This window comes from Herpailurus yagouaroundi, unplaced genomic scaffold (genome assembly GCF_014898765.1).
Source record: "Herpailurus yagouaroundi ecotype Mexico unplaced genomic scaffold, PumYag 219, whole genome shotgun sequence".
NCBI classification, from domain to species: Eukaryota; Metazoa; Chordata; class Mammalia; order Carnivora; family Felidae; genus Herpailurus; species Herpailurus yagouaroundi.
In genome coordinates, this window is record NW_024412450.1 from 286,730 (window position 1) to 302,464 (window position 15,735).

The following is a 15,735-nucleotide window of genomic DNA, read 5'->3' on the forward strand; positions in this document are numbered from 1 at the left end:
AGATTTTAGTATGAAAATGTAAGATATTTGGTTAATTTTTATATTATTAGATGTTAATATTTTGGGTATACTGGTTTAAATAAAATATATTACTGAAATTAGTTTCACCGGTCTTTTTTTACTGTGGTTACTAGAAAACTTTACATGGGTGCATCACATTATATTCCTATTTATTGGACAGCCTCATCAAGAGCTTCTCGCTCTCGGGTACCTCCTTCTCCAGGTTCCAACCCACTTTAATTCTGTGAGAGTAAGTTCTATGATGCCAAAGACTTTTTACCTATTATTGATTTTGTTTAATAATCAACAAATATTTATTGAGCACATACTGTGTTCCACAGGGGACAAGGGCAGGCTGCTCCAAAATGTGCCACTATGGCACAGTGATTTTTGTTTTAATGTTTATTTACTTATTTTGAGACCGCGTGAGCAAGGGAGGGTCCATGAGGACTAAATGGCGCACAGAACGAAAACGGAGCAGCAGCAGTGGCTGGAGCTGCACCAGGAGTTGTGGGAACAAGTCTCCCGAGAGCTGCTACCGAGGTGCAGCAGGGGAGTCCTACAGGAGACCCGCCGGGTGCAGGGACCCTCGGCGTGGTCTCCATGGACGCCGGGAGTCGGGAGCCCGCGGGTCGTGGCCCCGAGCGCTAGGGAGGCGGTCAGCATCCTGCTCGGCGCTCCCGGCCCCAGTTCGTTCCCTGCGTTGCTGCTGCTCCCGGGTGTGTTTTAATACCCGTCCTGTTCACCACGACCTCACTCCGCACGGCGCCCCCCAACACCCAGCCACAGCCCGGGCCGGAGATCCGCACCAGCCCGCGGTCCCGCGGCCCCTTGCCGCCCTCCGCTCCGGAGCCGCTCGCAACCGGAAGTGGCTCGCAAACGCGAGAGCTCGGGAAAACGGGTCCGCTCTTCCTCGACGGCACAAACACTGGGGTTCCGGCCCGAGAGAGCCCTGGGGCCCCAGGTGCAGGCGGAGGAGGAGGGTGTGGGGGGGGGGCTCCCGAAGGCTATATCCCGGCGGTAGGGACGTTCTCCGAAAGTCGCTGGGCCTCGGGCCGGGGCAAACCTCCAGGATTGCTCAGGAGGCCCGACAGTGGCTATGGGGACAGCCCTCTGCCCCCCCATCCCCGCAACCTCTCATCTGGAGGAAGAAAGAAGGTGAGCAAATTTTGCCGCCCCTTAAATATGCCTGTTAGGGTTATTTTAGGCTGATTATTTAAAAACAAAACAAAACGAAACCAAAAAGGGACAGGAGCTCAGAAAAACAAGTAAAAGTTACCCTTTTGTAAGAAACATTTGCATTTTTTAAGGGAATGTCCATGTAAGGGTGTCTCCCCAGGAAGAGAAGGAAGAACTCTAAAACTCTAGAAACTTCTTGTCGACAAAGTAACAACAAATATGGTAACAATCTCAACCATCTTTACTGTGCTTCACCTGAAAGCCCCCATAATCTTCATTTGCCGACAGGTGGACATTATATTTAAGGTGGTGACTTGCGCCATTTCAAGGAGTGATGCCGTTTTCCTGGGTCTCCCCATGTATACAGGAGGTATACCTGTTACTGTTATGCCCAGAATTCGTGATCCCCGAAGACCACCAGGGAGCCGAGTCCGATGCAAAAGCAAAGAGCCTTTATTCGAGCTAGCTCGAGCTCAGTCCCCTACCTGCACCGACGCAGCGGTGAGATACCGGGGAGAGAGGGAGTTTCAAAAGCACAAAGGTTTTATAGGGGTCTAGGGGCAGTTGGTGAGGTAATGGCTGTGGCCTCAGCCAATTGGCTGGGGAAGGGTGGGAGTCCTGTTACGCAGGTCGCTGGCGTGTTTTGATCAGGAAGTTTGAACGGGTGATCGGGAGGTTACTCAAGGGGAGGAGGCGTGGTCTGAGGTTTCTGTGATTTTCCCAGAAAGGGGGCATGTCGGGGACACAGTCATTCAAGGTGGAGGACACAGAACAAGATGGAGTCCGACGGCGTAGGTCCGCCCATTCATTACTAAACGTCTTTTTCTCCTGTTAACATTTTTATTGGCTGTTGGGGGGACCTTAGCCAAAAAGCTGGAAGGGTAGCTTGGAAGTTATTTTGGCTCTCCCATAAAAGTAAAGTGCAAGACAAGACTGGAGTAAGAGAAAACCATGAAGAATGGAAAAAGGTTGTGGTCATTGTGAGCGACCTATAGCTGCTCATCTCAGCAGTCTCACCAAACTTGGCACCTGGCACAGGTGAGCTCTTGAGAAGTATTACCTGGGTGAATAAGGACAGATCTCAGGGAAAGGAATTAATAGAAAAGAAAGGAGAAGGTGAATCATATTGACTAAATTTAGCCACTTGACGAAACAACTCAAACCATTTTTCCTGTCTGAAATGTATGGCACATCTGCATATTTTAAGGGCCACTGCATACCGGAAGTGGGAGAGAGAGATCTCGGAATAAATATTAGATGAGGAAGCTTATACTCTGGTTAAGAGCATGTGCAATAATAACAAGTAATACAAAATAGAATGTGATAAATAGATTAATAAAACCCTGAGAAGAGAGACATGTTATGAGAATAACAGACTAGTGTTTAGAATGATAGGAAACAATGAGACAACTCCTGGACTTGAGAGGACTCGGGAGACTCACAGTGATTATGGGGTAAGGAGAGGGACATTCTAGAGGGCAGTAAGGCAGATAGGATTGCTAATGGTAGAAAGAAAGGAAAAAATCTAAATGTCTGTCAATAGGAGGGACTGAAAGTCTCTGGTCAGCTCAGGGAATGCACATGTGTTCCAATCAGACTACTTTTTGCCTTACATGGGCATAGGTGATGTCAGGATAAGGCTGTAACCTCTGTAGTACTCAGCCAATGAGGAACCAGGGGACGGACTTGCACACTAGGAGATAAATTGTCTGCTGTAACTGCCCCGAGTGTGCCTGTCCATCAGACACCCACTCTTGTAAGAACATTGATTAAAGCCTTGCTTCACTGTGCTGTGAGTCTCTGCATCCCACCTTTGATCCGGTTGATGGGTTATTTCTAACAATCTTTATTATCCTTGTTAGGAAATAAATCTGCTCCAAAAGGAGATACATCTTTGAAAAGCTGAACTGAAAGAAAATTTGTCAGAAGACTTAGAGAAATGTGAGAAATCCTTGGAGAATTGTTTCCCAACATTCTAGGTAGTAGCATTTGGGGGTAGAGGAAATGTCAGCTTTTATTTATTTATTTATTTACTTACTTACTTACTTACTTACTTAATATTTTTGTGTTTGCTTTATATACATGTAGATTCTCACTTTTATCATATTTTGTTTTAATATTTTAAAATATAATAAAAAACAAAAGGCAAACAAAGAAGTTTAGTCAGCTTTGGTCACTTCTTTGAGTCTTGTAGTTTTATGAGCTCCTGTATGAACAACGCTAAAATTTTGTCCTCCAGTTAAACTGCCTCATGTTGATTTATTAGGCCAACCAAAGAACCAAGAAGGGAAGAGAGAAAGTTTTTCCTCCCCTGCCTCATTACAGCTAATCCATTTTTCTGTTCCCTGGGTTGTCTGTTCGTGCTCTGGGGTCAGATACCTCTGCCCCTTCTCCTTCATGCTCTGCTCTTGATGTTCATTAGGTGTCTTCTCACGCGTGGTATCGCGGTATCGCTTGTATCTGGGAGTGAGTCACGTGCTGGTTACTGTAGGTGGTGTGAACTTCCATTGCAGTGGGAGGAGGCTGCTTCTGCAGCTGGTCTTATCCCAGTGGAGAGTCTCAATCTAGGTCCCACATGAGCAGGCTACAGGCGGCCTTCCTGTAGGATGAGTGAGCAGAGAGCAGGCAGACAGGCCAAGGACCTACCCAATTACCAAAACAGGAACCTTCCTCTAGGGTGCCGGGCTTCAGTGTACTTCACTTTTAGAGAATGCGATCTTTATTTTTCCTCCTCTTTGTTCCATTGTAAATGTCCTGAATCATCTCAAGTTTTGCTATGCTTTGTTCAGTCTCTTGGTAAGAGCCTTTCCGGTTGTTTTAGAAAGTGAGTATCTAGCTGTGGGCAGAGGACGCAAGCCCCAGCGGCCAGCTAGGGAACATCTCCAAACTTCCCCAAATGCAGTTCTTAAATGAATGACCCACTCTTGCCCTTTACAATTGTCGGTCCTGAGGTTTGACCTTCTCTGGTGATACTGAGTGAGGAAGCAAGTGTGAGAATCCAGCCACCTATTAAACCAGACTTCAAAGAGACTAGCAAAAATGTGAAGTAATTCCACTCCCTTCACTAACTTTTTGTTTTAGAAGATATTCTTAGATTCCATAAAATATATTAAAGTTAGCATGTAATGGAAATGTTATTGTTATTTCAAATATTTTTTAATTCCTCAGTTTTAATTTCAAATACAGCAAATCTTGATGGATATGAGCCACATAAAAATAAGCTCTTTGGGGTCCTCATTAGTTTTTAAGAATATAAAAGGAATCATGAAACCAAAATTTTGTTATTTTTTTTAAGTTTATTCTGAGAGAGAGAGAGAGAGACACACACACACAGAGACACACACACACAGAGACAGAGAAAGAGAGACAGCAAGTGGGGGAGGGGCAGAGAGAGAGGGAGAGAGAGAATCCCAAGCAGGCTGACAAGCTCAGCACTCTGCACTGACAGCACAGATGTGGGACTTGATCCTGGGGACCTGTGAGATCATGACCTCAACAGAAATCAAGAGTTGGGGGCTTAACTGACTGAGCTACCCAGGCACCCCGAGACCAAAATTTTAGAAAATTACTATGCTAGTCCATATACTACATATGAAGTGATGCTTCTGAAACTAAAATTCAGAGCAACTGAGGAGAATCTGGGAACACCTTTGAGGTTCCAGGTGTGGAAAATATTTGGAGTGTTATTGTAACAGCACTCCAACTGATCTCAAGGGTGAATTTGCTTCAATTTTATGCACTCCTTGCTTGCTGACCTAAGTCCCTGTGTGTGTGGCAGAAATAACCTGCTTTCCTTGAGATTTGCAGACCACTGGCCTTGAGGAGTGAAGGACGAGACTTTCCCAGAGGATATGGCCTGACCGCATTGGAAAATAGCTTTGGCTTTGCCAGAGAGTCTGTTCAGGGTCATGTCCACATACGACTACCACCTGGGCACCTGCTTCTCCTGTGTGTAGCCCCCTCCCTTTCCCATGCCTTCCCCTTTAAAATTCTCTGGACTATGGGGTACCTGGGAGGGTCAGTCTGTTAAGTGTATGACTTCGGCTCAGGGCATGATCTCACGAGTAGTGGGTTCGAGCCCCACGTCGGGCTCTGTGCTGACAGCTCAGAGCCTGGACCCTGCTTCACACTGTGTCTCTCTCTCTCTCTCTCTCTCTCTCTCTCTCTCTCTCTCTCTCTCTTCCCCTCCCCAGCTCATGCTCTGTCTCTCTGTCTCAAAAATAAATTAACATTTAAAAAAAATTCTCTGGCCTCACCTGGACAGGGAAGATGGTCTTTGACAGATTTGTCCACCCTCTTTACCACCGAGGTAACACCCTCTTTACTACCTGGGAGGTAGTCCACCCAGGTTACCGGCTTCTTGACTAAAGTAAACTTTCCTTTCCCACAATCACTTGCCTCTGAGCACAGATTTTCCAGCAGCGAGCAGCTGACGCTAAGTTTGGAAATGTTTCTCCATCTGGTAACATTAATAGAAATTTGTCCCCTGCTTATAGAAGTGGGGAAAGTACAAGTAACTGGAGTCTAACACTTTTGTGCCTTGGTGGGGCTGCTGTTGTTGTTGGACTTAGCAACTCAGGAAGTTTATGTGTCCTCTAATCCCTGGGGTGGCTAGTTCTAGTAGTGGTGTAAAACATGAAATGCTTTCTTAGGGTCTGGCTCAGTTGGTTAAGCATCTGACTCTTGGTTTGGGCTTAGGTCGTGATCTCACCGTTTGTGGTGAGATCTCAAGCCCTGCACTGGGCTCTGCTTATAGTACGAAACCTGCTTGGGATTGTCTCTCTCCCTCTCTCTCTGCCTGTCCCCTGCTCGCTTGCTCTCTCTCTCTCTCTCTCTCAAAATAAATAAACTTTAAAAATTAAATGCTTTTTTCCATAGTAGGAAGTTAATGCATAATAAAGAATATTTATAAGTGAAAAATCAAGGAATAGCAGTGTTAGTACATTATAAATATAGAGGTTAATATGAAAAGTAAAAGGAAAGAGTTAACTGGATATCTCTAGGGAATAGATATTGGTAGGGAATGGAGGAGTGAGGCCTGGTGTTTTTCACACCATAAAACTAAGCGTACCATTTAGTTTTGTTAACTTTTTTTTTTTTTAAGTAGGCTCTATGCCCAACATGAGGCTTGAACTCACAACCCTTGAGATTGAGAGTTGCATGCTCTACCAACTGAGCCAGCCAGGCGCCCCCAACGTAATAAATTATTTTTAAGTTTATTTATTTATTTTGAGAAAGAGAGAGAGCATGCAAATAGGGAAGGGGCAGAGAGAGAGGGAGACACAGAATCTGAAGCAGGCTCCAGGCTCTGAGCTGTCAGCACAGAGCCCACTGGGGAGCTTGAACTCACGGACCATGAGATCATGACCTGAGCCAAAGTCAAACGCTTAACCAACTAAGCCGCCCAGGTGCCCCACCAACATATTTTCAAGATTCATCCTCATTATTCATCTATTAGTAGCTTCTTTTTATTTCTGAGTAGTATATATTGCATGAACATTACACTATTTCACTCTCTATTCTCCTATTGATGAACATTTGGGTATTTCCAGTTTGGACCTATTATGAATAGAGCTGCTGTGGACTTGTGTTTTCATATGTCTTAGCTAAATGTCTAGAAGTGAGATTACTGGATCAGAATGTAGGCATTATTTAACTTCATTAAAAATTGCCAGTTGTTGAAATTAGCATACCATTTTAATTCCCACTAGCATTGAATAACAGTTCCAATCGCTTCATATCCTCACCAGTACTTGGTGCTGTTAGACATTTTAATTTTAGCCATTCTAACGGATATGTAGTGGTTTTAATGTTTTGTTGTGATTTTTGTTATATTTCCCTATATGACGTTGGGTACCTTTTCATGTACTCATTGGCCATTCACATATCTTCTTTTGTACAGTGTCCGCTCAGATCTTTTACCTACTTATGTTAGTTTGTCTTATGATTGAGTTGTGAGTGTCCTTTGCATACTCTGTATACTAGTTGTCAGAAATCTGTATTACACATGTTTTCCAGGCTGTAGCCTCTCTTCTCACTTTCTTAATGGTGCTTTTTCTTGAGCAGAAGGTTTAAATTTTGATGAAGTCAAATTTAGCAATATTTTCTGTTACCATTAGTGCCTTTCGAGAAATCTTTCCTTAGGTCATGATACTATTTTACTTCTAAACTACCTATGTGGAGCGCCTGGGTGGCTCAGTCAGTTAAGCGGCTGACTCTTGATTAAACTCAAGTCGATCTCAACATGATTGAGCTCCACGTTGGGCTTTGCGCTGATGGCATGGAGCCTGCTTAGGATTCTCTCTCTCTCTCCCTTTCTCTCTGCCCCACCCCCCCTCTCTCTCTCTCCTTCTCTCAAAATAAATAAATACACTTAAAAACAAAAACAAAAACCAAGGGCAGAGTTCCTAGTCTGTTGCCAGTTACTTCCAGTCACCACCCCATCTGGGAGGCAAGAACTATAAAACAGCAAAAATAAGTGTTTTGAAGGAGTCTAGAAACACTGTAACTTCTCAGTGCTTTTTCTTATTTGTTTCATTGTGATGATTAGATGAAAACAAAAAAGCCCTAAAAACAAATAAAACTACTAAGATTTAGTCCTGATGGGTGGACAGAATATTTTCTGGTTCAGGCTGGAGACCGGATAGAGACATTGGCGGTGGGTATCAGTAGGAACAGCTAAAGAGGGGAAGTTAAGGTGAAGATTGGAGGGGCACCTGAGAACTCAGAATAAGTGGGTAGTTAGGAAAGATGTTGAAGGAATCATAATAGGAGGGGGACCTAAACAACACAAATAAGACATTTTCCTCAACCCCCACCCCCAAATCCTAGTTAGTCTGAAAAGCTAAATCTTTAATACAATGGTATTAAAGTGTGCACGAACACTGCAGTAGGTGACTGATGTCAGCCTTTTGTAATCTCAAGTGACCTCAAGGAGATCCCAAAACAGGAAGAGCCGGAAAAACAGTGAAACACAGGCCTGCAGGCGATACTTCTGATCAAATATGATAGACACATAATGCATTAAGGCGACGTGTAAATTAAGATTTACACCTATGTGGAAGTCAGTGAATCTTAACGTTTACAAGGACAGATGGTAGATACCCTGAGAGGGCAAGGATTTGGAGCACTGCTTGCAAGCACGTGTACTCTTTCCATTTTTGCATAGGACCCCTGGAAGCTAATAAGCATGCAAAAGCAGTTGTTCAGAAGAATCTGAAATAGTGTCTCAGTAAGACAAAGACTGGAATAAAGCCCCTACTAATCTACTGTGAGATTGGCTCTCAGTCAAGAAAAGAATGAATGTAGATGGGAACGTAGATTTGTGGTATTAAAACAAAAGTCCACTAGTGAAGCTTCCCTCCCGGGTTTGGTATTTGAAAAGCTAAGCTACAAAGCTGGCTTTAAGAGATTGCAATTCAGTAAGATAGAAAAGGGCTGAACAGATACAAAGATTCAGAGGAAATTTATTCTCAATCACAATGGTTGGTCCTTCTTTCTCTCTCTCTTTCTCTCTTTCTGAGAGTAGAGAGCGAGCGAGAGCGAGAGTACGAGTAGGGGAGAAGGGCAGAGGGAGACAGAATCCTAAGCAGGCTCCACACTCAGCACGGAGCCGGTTGTGGAGCTTGACATGGGGCTCGATGCCCCCAACCCTGGGATCATGACCCCAGCCGGGACCAAGAGTCTGACACGCATCGGACTGAGCCACCCAGCCGCCCTTACAATGGTTGTGTGAACACAACAGTACAAGGTGTACTATTATTAAGCGCCATAGGGGATTCAAAAGGCTGTGAACCGTGATGGGGAGGAATTCCTCAAACGATCGGCAGTCTGTACAGGAGGCTCGGAGGACAGCCGAGTGCGGGGGTCTTTCCGCGCCCAGTCGCCAGCACCGCCAGGGCCCGAGCTCGCACCCACGTCCCCACTCCCGCCGGGCACCGCTAAGCGCGCACCGGCGGACGAGCCCGGGACCTGCGGAGGGCGGGGCGCCGGGCCCCCTAGCCGGCCGGCCATAGAGCTTCCAGACCTCCAGGTTCCTAGAGAGCCTCCGGAAGTGCCTCCCGACAAGATGCGCGTCGGTCGAGGTTGTGCCTTCGCGGGTTTGGAAGTTAGAGGCCGGCGGGCCCGCGTCCGACTACAGCTCTCGCCCCGGTTTGCCCCCCGCCCTTCCTGCGAGTCCGTCCGTCCGTCCTCTGCAGCCTCCCTTCCCCGCCCCGGGCCGCCCCCGGAACTCGCGGTGAGTAACGGGCCGGGCTCCGGGCGGGGGAGGGGAGGGCTTTGTGGGCCCGAGTAGGCCGCCGCCGGGGCCAGGCCTGAGGGTCCGCAGGGGGCGCGGACTCGGCGGGAACCCGGGACAGACCGGGTCGGGGCCGGGCCTGAGGGTCCGCAGGAGGCGCGGACGCGGCGGGAACCGGGGACAGACGGGGCCGGGCCTGAGGGTCCGCGGGGGACGCGGACGCGGCGGGAACCGGGGACCGAGGGGCCAGGGCCGGGCATCAGGGTCCGCAGGGGGCGCGTCCCCAAACTCTCGCTTTCTTCATCCCGTTCCTCTTTTTGGGGTGCTGTTGTTCTTAAAATGGGAAACCGGCCCCACGTTATCTTTTATGCAACTGTTCCCACGATCCGAATTGTTTTTACTCAGCAATTTTGCATTTCCTTCACGATACAAAAAAAAAAAAAAAATTCTTTTTTTTTCAAGCTGTACTTTGTTTTTGGAAGCCCCGAATTATCCTTGGAAACCTATGTTTGCTGTTAAGGCAACCTGCTGTTCGTAGTGTATGCAGAACACGGTGGCGCGTTGAGATAACTGCACAAAAGACACATTTGTCACATCTCTGGGGTAATAGAGAATTCACCCTTACTCAGAGTACTTACTTTGTTCCTCAAGGCCGACTAAAGCAGATGCCTGGGAACCCTTTTTGGAGGGGCCCCGTTTCTAAAACTCAGGGCACTCACGAGTGGTTTTTTTTTGTCAGGCAACAGTAAGACCGCCGCTACCACCTCTCAAAACAACCCATATTCCTGTTGTTTGGTTAGTTCAGTTAAGTATATTTATGCAGGAATCGTTTTAACAAATCGTAAGTATTTTGAATTTGTGGTGAAGGGTGAAATGTAGCAGATGTTCAAACTGGCTTCCTCACTTTGATAACTGTAAAGCACAGTTTTGGCTTCGCCTGTTTTTCTCTTGACCTTTAAAGCCTGGACAATCTCTTTCTTGTTTTGTTTTCGGTTCTCAAACATCCCCAAGTGGACCTCATTAGTTTGAAGGAAGAAAAGCATTCCTTTTCATCTATTAAGAGAATAATGCTTTTAAATCTGAGTTGTGTCTTTAGTAGTTCACAGGATTATGTAGCATTTGAGATCAGGAGATTGTACATGTTGACTATTTTAACTTGCTGAATCAATAAACTTGAGCAAGTGTTCTTTTTTTTTTTTTTTTTTAAGTTCATTTTATTTTGAGAGAGAGTGGGGAAGGGGCAGAGAGAGAATCCCAAGCAGGCTCTGTTCTGTCAACGTGGAGCCCCATGTGAGGCTCAAACCCGTGAACCTGAGCCAAAATCAAGAGTCCGATGCTTGACTGAGCCACCCAGGTACCCCTTGACCAGGTATTCTTTTTTTTTAATGTTTTACTTTATTTTTGAGAGACAGAGAGAGACGAGGCATGAGCGGGGGAGGGGCAGAGAGAGAGGGAGACACAGAATCCCAAGCAGGCTCCAGGCTCTGAGCTGGCAGCACAGAGTCCGACACGGGGTTCGAACCCACAAACCGTGAGATCATGACCTGAGCCGAAGTCAGACGCCCATCCAACTGAGCCACCCAGGCTCCCCGACTGGGTATTCTTAAAAGAGGATGTAAGAAGCAGCCTTCACCCCTAAAGTGCTTACATGAAACTGAGAGGCAGGTACATACTAGACTAATATTGTAGTCCAAATATTGAAGTCCAGTTATAGGTTGTAATTGTCAAAAACTTGATTGGAGAGGGAAGAGACTAAAAAGTGGAAAATTAGATACTATAAAAAAAAATAATAATCAGGGTAGGGAAAGGACAAGACTGGTTGGCTGATTTGGTGTAAATTATGAACAGAACTGATAATTAGATGACTTGTCTGGGTTTCACTATTGAGACTTTATTAAGTGTTATTTACTATGATGTTAATATGTTATATTTACTTTAATATCTTAATATAAAGTTCTTTTTAATTTTTTTGTAATGTTTATTTGTTTTTGAGAGAGAGAGGGAGAGCACGAGCAGGGAGGGGTAGAGAGAGAGGAAGACACAGAATCCAAAGCAGGGTCTAGGCTCCAAGCTGTCAGCACAGGCCTGATGTGGGGCTCAGACTCATAAACTGCAAGATCATGACGTGGTTAAGTCCAAGGCCTAAACCAACTGAGCCACCCAGGCGCCTCTTAATTGACTTTTCCTAAATTTTTAAAAATTATTTTAAGATGTGGGGCACCTGGGTGGCTCAGTCGGTTAACCGCCCGACTTCACTCAGGTCATGATCTCACAGTTCATGGGTTCAAGCCCGTATTGGGCTTTGTGCTGGCAGCTTGGAGCCTGGAGCCTGCTTCGGATTCTGTCTCCCTCTCTCTGTCCCTCACCCACTCACACTCGCTCGCTCTCTCTCTCTCTCAAAGATAAGTAAACATTAATAAATAAATATAAAAATTATTTTAAGACCATGGATATTAATCCTCACTGTTCAAAACAAAAATGATTACGCCTTGTCTCAAATTCTCCACAAAATCTCAACCTCTTGCCCAGATTCATTTTTCCTTCAACCCTCACTATGCCAGGAAATCCCCCTGCTTCTCTATAAAAATCTTCATGAATTAAACTCTTTGATGATAGACACCATATTTAACCCTATCTCTTACTTCTCTGTTCTTGGTATTAGTAGTTTACTCACCAAACTATTGTTCTCATCCTTACCTAATTACAAAAAATTTTTTTTTACACTTATTTATTTTTGAGAGACAGAGCACAAGTGGGGGAGGGGCAGAGAGTGAAGGAGACAGAATCCAAAACAGGCTCCAGGCTCTGAGCTGTCATCACAGAGCCTGACACAGGGCTCAAACTCATAATCCGTGAGATCACGACCTGAGCCGAAGTCAGACACTTTACTGCCTGAGCCACCCAGGCACCCCTCAACCATATCGAATTTTAAAGATAATTTTCCAACTTTTTTTCCTTTTCTGTCCATGCTCTCTAAGGGTGGTTTTTGTTTTTTTAAGTTTATATATATATACACACACACATATACATACATACATGTGTATGTGTATATATGTATATATACATATATATGTATATGTAATTTTTTTATTTATTTATTTATTTTTTTTTTTTAAGAAAGAGAAGGAGAGAGTGTGCGCGATCTGGGGAGGGGCAGAGACAGAATCCCAAGCAGGTTCTGTGCTGTCAGCACAGAGCCCGACACAGGGCTTGAACTCACAAACTGTGGGATCATGACCGGAGCTGAAATCAAGAGTCAGCTGCCTAACCAACTGAGCCACCCAGGCGCCCTGATATATTTTTTAGTAATCTTTACCCCCCAACATGGGGCTCAGACTCAGCACCCTGAGACCAGGAGTCGCAAACCCTTCCCACTGAGCCAGCCGGGCATCCCTCTAAGTAAGGTTCTTAATGGCCCCGAAGTCCTTGCATGGGCATCAGGTCTGTGAACTGTGCTGAAATTGAATGTAAACTTTTGTGCCTATGGGGTTTTTTTCTATGGAAAAGCTCTGTGTTTTCAATTGATTGTAGAGACTGAACTACCCCTACCCCATTCTTCCCCCTGCCCCCTAAAAAAAACTCCTGAAAGAGGCACTGCTTTCAAGACTCACATCAAGAAGTAGATGTAATCTGATTTTCCTCCTAAGGGCCTGTCTCTCCTCTTTCTTTGAGGATTATAGGTGTGGTTTTATCATGTTCATCTCTTGCCAGCTGTTTTGGATATACTGCCTTCATTTATGCTCCTTTCCATTGTCTGTAGTGCTGCCTTTGTGATCTTTCTGGAATACAAATATGTAATAAAACTTCCTTGTTTTATAAGAGGGACAGAGAAGAAGGTGACTGCCACAAGCAAACATTTGCAATAAAACCGTGGCCATGGGCACACATTTACAGTACCTACACAATGTGATCAATCCTCTATTTGGACCATGGGAAAAATGTCTTGGCAAGAATGAGCACCTTAATCTGCTTGTGGGTTGGGGCATGTCAGAGTGGGAGTGACAGACATCTCATGAAAAAAATAGTAAGCTGAGACTTTTAAGTTAGAGTGAATGGTTTCAGCTAGACCGGGGTTTACGAACCTTGGCATTGACAGATCATCCTTTGTTGGGGGGTCTGTGTTATGCATTGTAAGATGTTTAGTAGCATCTTGGGCTTCTACCTACTGGATACCAGTAACATCCCTTCCCTTCAGTTTTAACAACCAGAAATGTTTTCAGAGATTGCCAAGTGTCCCTGGGAGAGGGGAGCAAAATTGGCCTAGTTGAAAACCACTGAACTAGAATAAAGAGCTCTGTAATAGAGTGGAGCTTAAAGAAAGCCACATTTGGGGGTGCCTGGGTGGCTCAGTTGGTTGAGCGTCCGACTTTGGCTCAGGTCATAATATCACGGCTCGTGAGTTCGAGCCCCGCGTCGGGCTCTGTGCTGACAGCTCAGAGCCTGGAGCCTGCTTCATATTCTGGGTCTCCCTCTCTCTCTCTCTCTCTCTCTGCCCTGTCCCATTTGTGCGGTCTCTCTCTGTCTCTCAAAAATAAATAAAATAAACATTAAAAAAAAAAAATTTTTTTTTTTTTTAAAGAAAGCCACATTTGGAATAGGTATGTGAAGGTGAGCTTATAATAGATAAAGGTAAGCAGGTTTACATACCATAAAGGCCATTGCATATCATGCTGAAGAGGTGGGTTCCCTTTCAAAAGATTTTAAAGTGATGAGTTATATTACATATTTATTAAAAGTCTTTCTAGAAAGGTGTTAATTTTATAGGGTAACATATTATAACAAAGTAGCACAAGCTGGGTGGCTTAGCACAGCAGAAATTTATTCTTTCATAGTTATGGAGGCTAAAAGTCCAAAGTCAAGATGTTGGCAGGGGCGCCTGGGGGCGCTAAGTTGGTTAAACGTCTGACTTTGGCTCAGGTCATGATTTCGTGGTTCATGGGTTCAAGCCCCACATTGCGCTCTTTGCTGTCAGAGCAGAGCCTGCTTCGGATCCTCTGTCCCCTCTCCTCTCTGTCCCTTCCCAACTTGTGCCCTCTCTCTCAAAAATAAAATAAACAGAAGAAAAAAAAACTTAAAAAAAAAAAGGATGTTGGCAGAGCCACGTTCACCGACTTTCTGGTTGTTACAGGCATTCCTTGGCTTGTGGCTGCATAACTCCTTACCTCTGCGTCTGTGGCCTCACAGCTCTCTTCTTTGTCTGTGTCTTCACATGGCTCTCTCTTTGTATATCTCAGTCTCTGTGTCTCTTACTTTCCTAAAAGAACACCAGTCATGTTGTATTAAGGGCTTACTCTACTCCAGTATAACCTTATCTTAACTTAATTACATCTGCAAAGACCCTATTTCCAAATAAGGTCACATTCGCAGGTATCAGAGGTTAGGACCTCAGCATGTCTTTTGGGAGGACACAGTTCAACCCACAACAGGCAGCTGTGGGGAACATGAATGAGAGAAAAGAATAGCCAAAGGCAGGAAGACCACTTAACCACTGCAAGTACAGGCAAGAAGTGATGTCTGTTACCAAAGCTAAAGGCCATAGACATACCCACAAAGAAATAGGATCCTTTAATAAAGTCTTTAGATCTATAGGTTCGTATCTAAATCTTGCTCTTAAACAAAGACAGATACCTTCCGTGTTAGATACTATGAATAATAGCCCTTGAATGATCTTTGATTCTATCAATAAAGTAAAAGATACAGATCTTTACTTATAGAGAACATACAATTAAGTTAGGAAGTCAAAACTCCTTTGCAACTAATAATACATAACTGTAGGAAAATTACTCATTTAAAGTAAGCTCTACACCCAACGTGGCACTTGAACTCATGACTCTGAGATCAAGAGTTCTATGTTTTTCTGCCTGAGGCAGCCAGGTGCTCCAAGAAAAGATTTTAAAGGAGAAAATATTCTGTCTGTTCCTTTAAGGATAGGTATTTGGGGCACTAATGAAAGAAATTGGAGAAGACTTAAATGGAGAGATAGAGTGTGTTTATAGAATGGATATTAAAATGTCAGTGAGCTGTATAGATCCAGCACAAATCCAGTTCCGGGAGAGAGGGTTGGTAGGAATTTGTATCAAAAGACCATGGAATTAGAAAAAACAGGGGCGCCTGGGTGGCGCAGTCGGTTAAGCGTCCGACTTCAGCCGGGTCACGATCTCGCGGTCCATGAGTTCGAGCCCCGCGTCAGGCTCTGGGCTGATGGCTCAGAGCCTGGAGCCTGTTTCCGATTCTGTGTCTCCCTCTCTCTCTGCCCCTCCCTCGTTCATGCTATGTCTCTCTCTGTCCCAAAAATAAATAAACGTTGAAAAAAAAATAAA

General features: G+C 44.8%; 1 protein-coding gene and 1 non-coding gene across 7 annotated transcripts in view; one reads left to right on the forward strand and one right to left on the reverse strand.

Annotated features, from left to right (window-relative positions):
- The first annotated feature begins 1,036 nt into the window (after window positions 1–1,036).
- Window positions 1,037–15,735, forward strand: part of ZKSCAN8 (zinc finger with KRAB and SCAN domains 8) — a 32,932-nt gene continuing 18,233 nt past the window's right edge. For 3 of the 6 annotated variants that reach the window (XR_005785131.1, XR_005785132.1, XM_040457026.1), the window contains exon 1: window positions 9,303–9,415. Coding sequence is in view for 1 of the 6 variants with exons in the window: in XM_040457030.1 (XP_040312964.1) it covers window positions 9,248–9,415 (168 nt within the window). In the remaining 5 variants the exon portion in view is untranslated. Of the gene's footprint in view, window positions 1,159–1,870; window positions 2,218–8,958; window positions 9,416–15,735 lie in introns of those variants that run through there. The other 3 variants (XM_040457029.1, XM_040457028.1, XM_040457030.1) reach the window with 3 other exon arrangements.
- On the reverse strand, window positions 6,293–6,366 carry TRNAE-CUC (transfer RNA glutamic acid (anticodon CUC)). Its single transcript has one exon. It is a non-coding gene; the product is annotated as a tRNA-Glu (tRNA).